This window comes from Sinocyclocheilus anshuiensis, unplaced genomic scaffold (genome assembly GCF_001515605.1).
Source record: "Sinocyclocheilus anshuiensis isolate Anshui unplaced genomic scaffold, SAMN03320099.WGS_v1.1 scaffold454, whole genome shotgun sequence".
Classification (NCBI taxonomy): Eukaryota; Metazoa; Chordata; class Actinopteri; order Cypriniformes; family Cyprinidae; genus Sinocyclocheilus; species Sinocyclocheilus anshuiensis.
In genome coordinates this window covers 5,263,162-5,277,362 of record NW_015548217.1, presented here as the reverse complement: position 1 = coordinate 5,277,362, position 14,201 = coordinate 5,263,162, and the positions used below count along the sequence as shown (strand labels likewise).

General features: G+C 38.2%; 1 protein-coding gene across 1 annotated transcript; it reads left to right on the top strand.

Annotated features, from left to right (window-relative positions):
- Nucleotides 1-570: 570 nt before the first annotated feature.
- LOC107653963 (neuropeptide FF receptor 2-like) lies at nucleotides 571-1,907 on the top strand. The gene has a single exon (XM_016440819.1). It carries the CDS (start codon nucleotides 571-573, stop codon nucleotides 1,861-1,863), a length of 1,293 nt encoding a protein of 430 aa, XP_016296305.1. The 3' UTR covers nucleotides 1,864-1,907.
- Nucleotides 1,908-14,201: the final 12,294 nt, after the last annotated feature.

The following is a 14,201-nucleotide window of genomic DNA, read 5'->3' as shown; positions in this document are numbered from 1 at the left end:
TTTCCCTTACATTCAACTTCCAAAAGTGCATTCATCTTTGCCATGTTACATTCCTTTAGTTGACTAGTGCTATACGATGTATTAACAAAAACATTAATGGAATAAATAAAAACACTTTCACTGACAAGCTACGCAATATCGCGTTCATAATCGAATGCGACTCCTCTGCGATTATGAACGCGATATAGCAGTGATCTACGGCTCTGTGTATTAAATGCCGCTCCATCTGAAAGCACGTGATGGAGATTTACTATTAATCACTAGATGCGCATGAAATTCTCATGCGATTTACGGTGCAGCCCTAAGTTTGTTTGTTGATCACAAAGTACAAAATAGATGAGGAAAACTAGGATGCCAGGTGTAGTGTGTGTGTGTGTGTGTGTGTGTGTGTGTGTGTGTGTGTGTGAAATGTGAGGTAAAGTATGCATAAGGTATATCCAAGTAGGTCTATTTATGATAGATAGATAGATAGATTTGGAGAAATTTTCTTCAGTGAATCATTGCTCTTTTATTATATTCCTGAGGGTGGGGGCGTTATGGAGATCCTCAAGAAGCGGATGGTCAGATGAAATGGCACACAGAGGAAACATGAACACCTCGAGCATTTACAGCACATTCGGACGCTTCTTCCCAAACAACTTTTCTCTTTGGGAGCATCTCCAGAAGAACTGGACCACGCGTGATTTGACGCCTTTCTCCATCGACTTTCTGTTCGCGGGTCATGAACCGGACACTATAGTTTTAATGGTGATGTATGTGATATCTTTCGTGACAGGCCTGGTGGGGAATATCATGGCTCTGTGGGTCCTGACGCGCCGGAGGAATCGCTTGTCTGGAGCTTCAGCCACCAGGAGACTCCTGGTCAACCTGGCGGTCTGCGACATGATGGTGGTGTGTGTCTGCATGCCGGTTAACTTAGGACATCAGGTGTATAACGCCTGGGTGTTTGGAGAATTTCTCTGTCGAGCTGTGCCGTTCGTTCAGGCGGTGTCAGTCTCTGCGAGCGTTCTGAGTCTGGCCGTGATCAGTTTGAACAGATACTACAGCGTCCACAGTCCACTGCACGCCAGGTCTTTCTTCACGGCCAGCAGAATGATATGCATGATAGCTGTGGTGTGGGTCGTGTCTTCTGCGTTATGTTTGCCGTTATTTTTCATGAACACAACTAAGACGCTTTCCCTTCTAGACGGGCTGCACACCGTGACGGTGTGCGTGGAAAGCTGGTCTAAAGTCAAACTGCGCCAGGGTTACAACTTTTTACTCTTCTGCGCGTTGTATGGCTTCCCGGTGGTCTTTAACCTAATAATTTGCTTCCTGACCGGTTGGAAACTGAGTAGAGGAGGCACAGCATCAATATCAGATCCCAACCAGCTTGCTCTGACCTCTTCGACATCGCGCCAGAAAACGCGCAAGAGGATCGCCAAAATGGTCTTCGCGCTCGTGCTGCTCTTCACTTTCTCCTGGCTGCCACTCTACGCCGTGGACATCTGGATCGATTCCAACATCCCCAGCTCTCCTGATCGAAACGACGAGCTGAGCAACGTTGAGCATCATTGGATTCTCCGGAGCAGACCCTTTGCGCAATGGCTGGGTCTCACCAACTCGTCCCTCAATCCCCTCTGCTACTGTTTTGTTGGAAACTTGTACAGATCGGCCAAAAGGTTCAGAGAAAGCTACAGAGAGAAGATGTCTTCGGTCTTGAGTCTGACCAATAAATCTTCAATTAGAAATTCCGCGTCTAAAATCCAGCCGCGCAACTCTGGCTCATCCAGGAGATTTGCGTCGGAAACAAGGAGCTACACTGTTTTCAAGCTGACCAGAAGTAAAAGCGTGTCTTCGACGACCGTGTGTGAGAGTATTTGACTTGGGGAGCATGAGAACGTACAGACAGACTACAAACAAAGATGGAAATGTTAATAGGGTGATGCTTTATAAGTAACTTTCATTGACAAGTCATTATCAAACATCACATGCTGCTTAATAGAGTAGTAATTCATGTACATTTCAGTCTAAATATATATTTTTTAAAGATTCTTTGTGACACAATAACATGCTTCTATGTTGCTTCTATTTATTATTTGCTTTTTTATAATTAAAGACATTTTTCATTACAAATATTTCCAGAATAATTTGAAGAGTATTTGGCATGTCTCCTTTTTTCCAGTGTGGACGTAGACTTATAATGCATAATGTAATATTGTTAATCAATTAAAGAGGTTTTAAAAAGTTATTAATCAAAGTTATTAAGTATTAATGTAAATTTATCTTGGCTATTTTGTTGTTTTCTTTTGTTATTATTTTCAGTTAAATAAATGAATACCAGACTTGTTCTGAAATCCTATGAGTGAAAAATTGTGGTCCGATTTATGGGGACAAGCCCAGAGCGTGTGGCTCAAGTCAAGATTAATGGTACCGCTGAGAGGCTTTAGTCCTGATGTGTGGTTGTCTGTTATTCCCACCAATTTTCCTCGGCAGAAATCTGAAGAGCTCTAAATAATAAATATTCCTACTGCTATACATTATGACTGTATCACCGCACCATGTTTACAGTCTTTCTGTAAACTGAAGTTATAAGAAAATTACAAATGTAATAACAAATTAGAGTTATATAAAAACATAATGCTTTTGTTCCAGTGTTTGCGGTCACTCAATGTTGGAGATTAATATATTTATTCTAGGTAATTTCCTTATTCTACTAGCGTGACTAATACAGATGATAATTGGTTGTCTCTAAGATTGAGCACAGATGTACACTCTCTCAGTGAATAGTAACCCTGTGATTTTGAAAAACACATTTCCACAATTTTCTGTGCAATGAAATTAATTTCACATTAATCTGGACAAATGGCATTCTAAGATTATCCTCAAGTGCAAAAGATTTTCTGTGATCTGTACAAGCATGCTGGCTATATTTCAGAAACTATAATTATGCCAGCTTCGCTTCATTAACTGAAAATTGACTGTGCATAATTTGCTTAGAAATGAATGCAGGCAAGATACATCAGCATAGAGATACATTGCAAATGAGTGCTGATTATTGTAAATGTGACATAAGCATCACTTCAGATGCTGATACTATTATAAATATCCAAATAAGCTGTGTAATGCTCTGCATTTGACTCATTTTATTGAGATAAAGATAGTATTTAATTTTCAATCCGTAGTGTTGCCACCACTTAAGCTTAAATGTGCACACATCGATAACATGATATGTATAATAGTCTCTCTTAATATTCTGCTTAAATGTTTAACATTGCATTCGTATAATGTGTTGTCTCATTTTTGATAGAACAGTTAAAATTTCAAAGCTCATCCGAAGCACAGCAAAACTAGCTCTTTTTTTCTCTCACAAGCGTGCTGAATAGCCCTAATGCATTACCATCATTTACATTTTTTACTGTTTATAGCAAGGAAAATAGAGTGACTAAGGCCTCTATTTTGCTTTAAAAGATCTCAAGAGTGTCCTTTGATTACATTTATTTAAACTGAATGTCTAGCACAAATGGGCTCCTGTCGGTCACTGAAAACAAATGAGTGCCATAATGGATGTAGTGCCTCTGTTAATAACCTCAGGGAGCTTGTGCCGTCAACAATTCAATCTTGTTTCAAAACAAAAGGAACGTCGGTGACCAAAGCATGTCATCTGGTGTGGCTTTAAAAGCGTAATTTAAAGTCTATTAAAGCAATTACTGCAGCTTAATAATTCACACCTGATGTAGTGAATAATTGCCACAATATTTAATATTTTAGGCTGTTCATGTTCATAGGCAGTCTATGAATGATCCGAAATTTCCTGCAATAACCACAGTCATTGTTATTCAGTGTGGGTGTTCATTTACTACCACATTCTGCTTTGTATTTTGAGGATGGAGGAGAAACCTGTGAGCATACTCAATAAATTATAGTTTGCTTTTTCATCAGACTTTGGTTGCAGTTACTCTTTCTCTCTCATCTGGACATCTAAAGCTATCCATCTGTAAAACAAGAAATGGGCTTCTTACCTTGTATCTCTTCAGTCCAGCTGCTGAGGCTAATTGAATGTGTCAGTCCACCCAGTGGGTTCTCTTCAAAGGTCCTTTTTATATTCGATCAGATTAATTGTCCACCTAAAATGGAATGAAAGGTTTGTAGGAAAGATTCTGTATGAAGATCTTCAAAAACAACATGAAAGGCTTTTGAACCCTCTTTATTTAATCTGTCATTAATTAATATAGCAACCAGCTAAAGGGCAATATAGGGTACAACAACACTAAAGGAATAGTTTGCCCAAAACATGGGATCCATCATTAAAACTATAGTGTCCGGTTCATGACCTGCGAACAGAAAGTCGATGGAGAAAGGCGTCAAAAATGAACATTTGCTGGAAATTTATTTACCCTCAGGCCATCCAAGATATAGATGAGTATGTTTCTTCATCACAACAGATTTGGAAAAATTTTGTACTACATCAATTGCTCTTCAGTGGATCCTCTGCAGTGAATGGGTGCCGTCAGAGAGTTCAAAAAGCTGATAAAAACATCACAATATTCCACAAGTAATCCACGCGACTCCAGTGCATCAAGTAATATCTTGTGAAGTGAAAAGCTAAGAAACAAGTCTATCAACTTTAAAACACCATGCACTTCTGGTTAAAAGTCAATTGTCTATAATAACGTTTCATCCAGTGAAAAAGTCCTTCCACTGTTGTCCTCTCACATCAAAATCCACCAAAATATTTGTTTAGAACTCTTTTAGACTGTTTATGCTTGTAAACAGCACTTGTTCTGTGCATATTTCTCATCTGATTCAGATGAGACAACTTTCTCACTGGAGAAAGCAATGTGGACAGAGGACTTGTTTGAAGTTAAGTTTTAATGATGGATTTGTTTATTACAAACACACCATTTTTCACTTCATGAGACGTTAATAGATGTACTGGAGGCATGTGGCTTACTTGAGGCTTATTGTGATGTTTTTATCAGCTGTTTGGACTCTCATTCTGACAGCACCCATCCACTGCAGTGGATCCATTGGTGAGTCAATGGATCCATTGTGATGCAATGCTACATTGATGCAATGCTACATTTCTCCAAATCTGTTCCAATAAAGAAACAAACTCATCTACATTTGGGTGGCTTAAATGTTAGTAAGTTTTCAGCACAATTCATCTACACTGCACAAATCATGTTTGGGTGAACTTTTCCTTTAAGGAAAGGGTGCCTGAAGTGTATGATCAATTATATATATATATATATATATATATATATACACACACAGAATTTTAAGCAAAACAATTGTGTGAAGAGAAATAATAATTGAAATAGAAATAGGATCAGAAATAATAAATATTTTTTGTTTTTATGTTACATATGGGAATATAAAGGTGTAAAAAGGCTATTGTGATAGGGTCAAAAGTGGTATGAAAAAATATGCAAATATATACAACAGTATATTTTTTTGAGAAAAAAATTAACTCATGAGAATTCATGAGAGCATTTTGACCCGTGAGAGGGTCTTTTCAAGGAGTCCCTTTAGCAGCCCAAGATCAAGGGGCTTTTTACTCTAAATAATATCCTTTCACGTATTACGTATTGTTGATTTAAAAATCATAAACAAGTCTAACGTCTTAAAATATCTATGATATTTTCTGGGATTCTCATCAGCTATGAATCTGCCACATGTAAAAAACAGTAATTAATTGCTAATGTCTTATTTTATTGCATGCAGTGACTTTAAGGATCAGGTCAGTTTTAGAACATAGTGACAGACAGACAGCTGTTTATGAAAATGTGGTGGTGTTTTTTGCTGTCATTTGTTGTCAGTGCTTGTCTGTTTCAATACCAAAGCTATAGTAACAACAGACTGCATTTTGATCTCTTTGTCCCCACACAAACTTTGCCCATTTTGAAAGTCACAGTGTGTTTCCTCTATTCTATCATTTATTTTCGTTTCCATTTTCTGGATCTATCCAGGATAATTGCACAGCATTATTACAACAATCACAAAATGGGAAACGGTGTCTAAACATGGGACTTAAGAGAAATTAAGTCAAAAAAGAGGAGCATAGTTTATGATAATTTAACCTGAGAGTTGTAATCAACCATAACAGAGCTGGAATCATTTGCAAAGAGCTGCACAGAAGCAGGAGAATGAGGTTTATGACACAAAGGAGTAGATTTGCATATAAATGTGAGTTTAATAGTAAAAGTCATGCACATTATCATAATTGCACATGATTATTTTGTGCAGTGTTTATTCAATTTTACAGTGATTATGTTATTATGCCTTTGCCTGCTGAATATATTACAAGTTAGCTTTATTTTTGACCTGAATACTTCACTTCGTTTTATACTTTAAAGGTTCACAAAGTTTATTTTGCCAAGAAATTAATTCCCAGAAATACTGAGCTCCCGCCATATACCTGTTTGCCATTGTTTGACCCTGCCTGTTTACCACTTCTCTTTAATAAAGCCTGCAGATGGATCCACACGTCTCACGTCTCGTCAGCCCCGTTACAGCTCTGTTCCCACTGAAATGATTTTTAATACAAATGAATGATTCTTTCATTAGTGCAATAATTTCTTCCGCGTTCTAATTTTAGAACAAATAGGGTCCGTAATGTGTCAGGCCATCTAAAGAACTAGCACAATAAAACATTCACTGCCTCCTCTCAATAGTGAGAAGCTGATATGAAACTGTATATATTTCAAATCTGAAATGGAATGACTCAGACTCATGAATTTACTCATCAATGAAGCAGAAACAGATGAATGCTATACAGCATTGCAAACGCCGCAGTCATGGTCCAGTGTCAGAGACATTTGAATTTGTAATGTGTTTTTTTCTGTAGCATACAATATGTTTGGCATCCTGGATTCACAGTCAGTGCAATAGAAGGGTAAAGATGAGTGGGTCATTGATGGGGGCACATTTCATTTTGTTGGCTTGGTAAATGAAATGATGGGGATTTTTTTAAATAGAGGGCAAAACTCTTGTTTTCGTTGAATTCGTGCTCTTGAGGCATTTTAAGACACAGAAGCAATTTCAGCTGTCAGTCTTACTATATACCCTTGTGAAAAAGACTGTACCATACTTTGAGAAAGAATACTTATTATGGAAATAATACACTTTAACAGAATTAAAAGTAATGTTTTCAGACACTTGACTACATGTACATCGCATTAAATGGAATGTGTTATCATTTACATTTATATTAAGTGTAATTCGTTTTAGAAATTAGAACTTTAGAGTGCTTTTTTTGACCCACTTAAGTAGAACTTTAGTACATCTTTATATGTAATTTCATAATTCTACTATCTTTGAGATATAAATATATTAACTTAAAAATATACTTTGCAGAATGTCATTTCAAGATGTATGTCATATATGTATGTCATATACACATTTGTAATGATGAAATTGCAGTTTAGTACAGTTAAAATATATCGATATAATTATACAATTTATAAAAATATAACTTTAAATGTAATATTGAATAATATAGACTATTACAGTTAAAATTATAATTAAATATATGTGTGAACTTCAAACAGTTGCTGGTAGCCTTTGACTTCCATAGCATTGGAAAAATATTGTTTGGTTACCAACATCCTTCAAAATATCTTCTTTTGTGTTCAACAGAATAAAAAAAGTCACAGGTCTGAAACTACTTGAGGGTGGGTAAATGATGACAGAATTTTATTTTTTCGGTGAACTATCCCTTTAAGTACATTTTGTCACAGTCTTCAGCTGGTGTGCCCAGGATGGCCACCAGCGGACACTGTGTGTTTGTGTAAGCATATGGGTTGTGTCTTGTTTGTTTGGTGCCATGTGCTTTCTCCTGTCGAATGTCTGACCCCGCCCATCTTGTTACCTCATTATTGTTACAGTTATTCCACCTGTGTCTCCCTCATTACTTGCCCTACTTAGTCTCCCTGTGTTTGTAGTTCTGTGCTGTTTTGTTATTTGTCGTATGTGGTCAGATGTGTCTGTGTGCTCCTTGTTCTGACCGTCCTGCCTGGTTTTCTCCTCGGGGTAGGTTTTTTTTTTTGGGTTATTTTTGTTATTAATAAAGAGCCCATTTACTGTATCTTTGAGTCCTCGCCTCATCTCTTCACACGGACCGTGACAGAACGAAGCAGCATTGACATGAGGACTCAGCGGAGAATGGGCTCACACGATCTACCAGCCTCCACTGCCAACAGCCCCCTTTACCAACACATTCTCCAGGTAACTGCCTTCAGCTCCCTCCGTCAACAAGGAACTAACATGAGGGAGTTTGCCCTGGTGTTTAGGAGTGCTGTGGAAGGGCTGGGCTACAATGACTCTGCTCTGAAAGACTTGTTTAACATTGCTCTAGATAAGCCCATTAGTCATTGGAGGATGTTAGGTTCTGAACATTTGTGCTTTGACAGGTTTGTGGAGTTTCTCGTCCGCAGTGGGAGGGAGCCAGCACTGCAACAAGTGGTGCCTGATCACAACATGGCTGCCACTCAAGAGACCATCTCGTCATGGCCGCCGCTCCAGAGCCTCTTCACAAGATGGCCACCATGCCAGAGTCTCCTGCCGTCACAAGTGCCATGCCGGAGGCTTCAGCCGTCATGGATCCCATGTCAGTGTTCCCAGGTATCATGAATGTGCCGCATGAAGCCATTGAAGTGGGCCCAAGGCTTTCAAGACTGGCTTCTAGTTTGGCGGACCCACCCCTGATGTCAGTGTGAGCAGCTGGCATCTCTGTTGTGGTAACTAGTCCGGTGGTCCTGGAGGACCTAACTCTGGGGGTCCCAAGTCTGGTGGTCCTGGATGACCTGACTCTGGTGGTCCCAAGTCCGGTGGTCCCAGAAGCCCCTGAGCCAGCTGCTCCAAAACAGATTGCCACAGAACAGCCCCCTCACTTCTGCTGCCACGAAGGCCGTCACTGAGCAGCCCGCTCTCCTTGTTTCCTCCATGGAGGCTGCCACAGAGCTGCTCGCTCTCACTGCTGTTGCCAACGAGGCTGTCACTGAGCAACCCACTCTCCTTGTCTCTGTCACAGAGGCTGCTACAGACCTGCCTGATTTCGCTGCTGCTGCCATAGTCAAGAAGGCTGTCTTAGCTTTTCACCTCATGACTGTTCTGCATGCATGGGCTGCTTCAGAGCCAGCCCCAGTCCGGGAACCTTCAGAGCCCACTCCAGAGCCTGCTCCAGTCCGGGAGCCTTCAGAGCCCACTCCAGAGCCTGCTCCATTCCATGAGCCTTCAGAGCCTGCTCCAGTTCCTCCTGAGGTGGTGGCTTCTGCTACAGAACCTCCTGAGGCGGGGGCATCCACTTCAGCTCCTCTCAAGTGGTGGTTCTCCTCTCCATCTGCTCCACCCTGGTGGGCAGTGCTCTGCCTTGGCCTCCCGCTCTGCCGGCCCCACCTTGGCCTCTCATTCTGCCACAGTCTCCAGGCCCTCCTTCGCTCCACGGGCCTGGCCCACCATCCCTCCTGGACTCTTGTTTTGTGCCTCGGACTGTGGAACGTCTGGAATCTGCTCCTTCGAGACGGGGGGTTCTGTCACTGTCTTCAGCTGGTGTGCCCAGGATGGCCACCAGAGGACACTGTGCTTGTGTAAGCACATGGCTTGTGTCGTGTTGGTTTGGTGCCATGTGCTTTCTCCTGTAGATTGTCTGACCCCGCCCATCTTGTTACCTCATTATGGTTTAAGTTATTCCACCTGTGTCTCCCTCATTACCTGCCCTACTTAGTCTCCCTGTGTTTGCAGTCCTGTGCGGTTTCGTTTTGTCGGCTGTTTGTGTGCTCCTTGTTCTGGCCTTCCTGCCTGTTTTCCCCCTCGGGGTAGCTTGTTTTTTTTAATCATTAATAAAGAGCCCATTTACTGCATCTGAGTCCTCACCTCATCTCTCCACATGGACCGTAACATTTAAGTGGCCTTTTATTTAATTGATATGATACCTGCAACTACGTTTTTCTAAAGAATGATTGGTGGTAGTAGTAAATTCAAAAGGAATTGAAAAAAAGTAATACACACTTCATAGAAATTTAACTTTTTTATATATATATTTTATATTTATTTAAAGTCCATATGTTGGGTGTACCATATCTGCTCATATGAGCTGTACCATAATACTGCCCTGTGTAAGGTTTTAGCAAAAATACTAACAAGAGAAGGAAAATGGTTTTTATTCTCTCATGCGGTGAAAAGAAAATGTAATGATACTGGTGAATTATATTTTACATTACAGTACTTTGTGTGACCGGGTGTGTGTGAGTTTCCATATGTTTTTCAGGAGAGGCAACAGAAGTATAGCTTCTCTGGTTTGTAGCCTAAATCCTCAAGGCTGCAGCTTTGGAAGTCTTTGCCCATCTGTGGAGAATTTGATGTCCTTTTAATACCGCTGTCAGGCACACGGAGCCTAGGCCAAGATGGGGAAAAGACTCCCAAAACGCTAGTCTCCATAACACACCACATGACTAGCAAATCAGGAAGTATTCTCAAATATATCATCTCACTGTATAGTTTTTTTTTTTTTGGATGAGCAAGGCAAGCCAGAAATGACCATCTGAGGAAGGTAAACAATGTTGATAAAATTTAATTTAAAGTTCTGTTACTGGTAGCCTAGCCTACCTGGAGACATTATTTTGGTTTATATAGTAGTATAAACTACCCACAGTTTCCTAGTATCATCAATTTTAGGATGCTCTGTCCAAAAAGAAGAAAAAACTTTGGGTGACGAGAGCCAGTAAACTGCAAGTAATTTTAGAAACAACGCAGGTGCAAAAATAATTAATATAAATTATTTAGGGAAATAAACATTTAATATGGAAGAAGTCCACTAGGTGGCGGTATTGCCCTAAATGTTTGCTCACATTTCAACATATTTCAAATCAGCAATAAAAGCCTTTGTTTCTGACCCTCAAATAACGCTCTATATTTCAGGATAGTCTGGCTAGAGCATGGGAACGAGTAAATGCTGAGGGGAAACCTGTTTGGTAACTTATTTGCGACTCAGTTCCTAAAAACATCGGAGATAAATTCTGACAAAATCGGACGATAGACCTAATTCGAATAGCGAAAAACAGCAGGAAGATTTAAAATGAGCCAGCAAAGGCAAGGAAGATTAAAAATTGTGAAACATGTATGCGTAATGTTTAATAAGAATAAATTTTATATTGATATTAATATTTCAAGATGTAGCCTACATTTACTAGACGGAAGCAGGTTTACTTGATTATCCATGCATCAAAATTATGTTAAAATGTAGGCCTAAATATCAGGCTTTTGAGGAACGTTTATTTGTAGGGATACATCTCTCAATCATATTGCATTGCATTGTTTTGCACCCCACAATTAAAGTTACAGAACTTTGATAATAAAATAAAGCATTTAAATATCAGCGTATATAGTGTGACATCTGATATTTATTTGCATTTTATATAGTAGTATGCTATAGGCCTATTAAAGGGGTCATATGATGCGATTAAAATTTTTCCTTTCTCTTTGGAGTGTTACAAGCTCTTGGTGCGTAAAGAAGATCTGTAAAGTTGCAAAGACTAAAGTCTCAAATGTCAACAGTTTAACCCAAATATCCAGATGTGTGCAGCACATTTTATGGAGGACTGTTTCTTGATCCTGGTAGAGTAGACTACAATGCCGGCTGTTCTGACTCACAGACTGTAAGTATGTTTTTTATATTTAAAGAATTTGTCACTGATGATTCAAATGCGAGTTTTGAGCAGTGTAGAGTAGGGCTTGTTGTTTGTCATTTCTCCGATCACAAATGCAGACATGGTTTTATGTTTACGCGTGTATAAGTCATTATAAACATTTTGGCATGTTTAGACAGTATAAGTCATTATAATCCGTAATTATGTCCCCACTGGATGCAACAAATGCCTCGTTTGTAATGGGTTTTAATGTTTTTGTCTCGTCCTCCGGCCGGGACACGGCATCACAGTATGGCGTTTCAGAAAGGCGGGGCATAGAGGAGAAACAATAATGTGCAGTATGTGGAAAAAGAATTAAAATAATTTAAAAATAATTTAAAAAATAATTTAAATAATTAAAAAATAAACACAAAATAATGTTCTTTTTAGCAACATCATATGACCCCTTTAAAAAGATCTCAATTAATTTTACATTGCAAATCTTAATTTTGCCATCAAATGTGCACTAAGTTAAATACATTTGCTCGGTTTAGACCTCTGAATAAAATGTTGGTGTCTTTTCCTTCTCAAATAGGCTATCTCCACATTCACACAAACGTATCAATATCAAATATGACAAAAAAACATTAAACACCCATGCAAACTTTTTAGATTTTATTTTATGTTTTTACTTTTTTTTGTTTACTTTTGTTAGATAAATAATTTTGTGTATGCCACTTGATAGCTCAAGTAAAATCTGGCTCCTGAAGTAAGACCAGTCAAGAAGCACTGATCTAAAGTGCTAACATACTGGCTGTGAAATAAATACACACTGCTTTTGTGAGCAGTGTGAAACAGGCCTGAGAACAAACACTTCCTCTGTGACAGTTCTGTAGCTGTGCCACAGAAGATGATCAATACAGTCTGAAATTGTATAAAATAACCACTAAAAGCCTTAGTGACAGCATCTGAACAGCAATGCCAACACTAACACCATTGTTTGTTTGTTTTTTAGCATTACTGAGATACTATAGTTTTTTTTGTTTTGTTTTAATTAGCTTTTATTTTTGTATTTTGCATTTTCATTATAATTTTAGTTAAATTTATAGCCATTTTTGTTGTTGTTGTTGTGTGTGTGTGTGTGTGTATATATATATATATATATATATAGTTTTTTTTGTTTTGTTTTTCAGGTTTTTTAGTGCATTAATTTATAGTAAATGAAAATAAGAAATGCTGCTTTGGCAGCTACCTGAAATAAAATATACTTCAGCTTGTGGGAGAACACTTATTACTCACTGTACCTTCTGAAAGGATCTCTTCCATCTGCCGTAATATGATGTATCGTTTATATTTTTGACATCAGCAGGATTTGTGCGTATGATGGACTGCCCCTTTAAAAAGGACTATTAGTCTTCTACAGCTTGTTAAACAGACTTGTCTCTGATTGCAAAACTTTGTGTAAATTAAGATGACACATTCTACATTTAATGAGTCAGAGAATCACACAAGCAACCATTGTGAACGCCAGCTGCAATTTCATGATAATTATTGCAATAGGAAATTGAAAAAAAAAGAGACTGACTAAAAGGGACATTTAATAAAAAACATTTTGAAAAAGCATCTATTGACAGTATAATTAGCTCCTCAAGAATTCATAGCTGAAGCAATGTAACTTTTATGAATATAACAATGCTAAATCTATTAAAAAAAGGTTATTTTTGTATTTATTTATTTATTTTACAGGTGTTTTACCTGTATTTTGAATTTTACACTGTATTGTGTTGTGTTTTAGAGCTGTCCATAAAATTAATGGATAATGTTCTGGTAATGAGCTGCCACTACTTTCTGTTATTTTACAAATTTATTTCTTGTAAAGACTCTTTCTACACTCATCTCACATTTAAGGGAGCTAATTACTTTTCAAGTGCAGTGCCACACCAGGTTATGTACATTGACATTTTTATTTTTATACTGTTGAATGATTCTCTGGCATGGTGTATGAAAAAGCAGGCCCCCAAACAATAATCTTGCTTTTCACATCATTCACGGAGTATGATTTTGGACACTGCTCAACCACTGCCCCAATTTGTTATTCTTCCAAGTTTGGTTATTTTCAGCAATCTTAAGAAAACAAGCATTCAAAGATGTCAAAATATGAATCCTTAAACAGTCTTGCAAACAGCAAAAAATATCAAGCAAGTTTTCAAGAAGAGACAAAATAAAAAAGTCTAGCAAACTAACTAAATACATGTACATTGTGAATTAATGTGCAACGCATGTAAGAGGTTTTATGGCTGAATGAGACTTTGTGTGATGTAGATTGCAGACATATGTATATGTGTTCTATGATCTTTCTGTCCTCTAGTGGTTATGATATGCAAGTAAAATAGGTTTTTCGTCAAGCGCAAACTCAGGCAGGATGATAATTTTTCAGTTTATATAACGTGATGATGTATTGGAATACTATATTATTAAAACAGATAATGTCAATATTATACACATAGTTAATATGTGTTTAACCTCTATTAGGGACATTTATTTTTAAAGAAAGAAAGAGTCACTATAATGTCCAGAAGGATATCTGTGTTTATT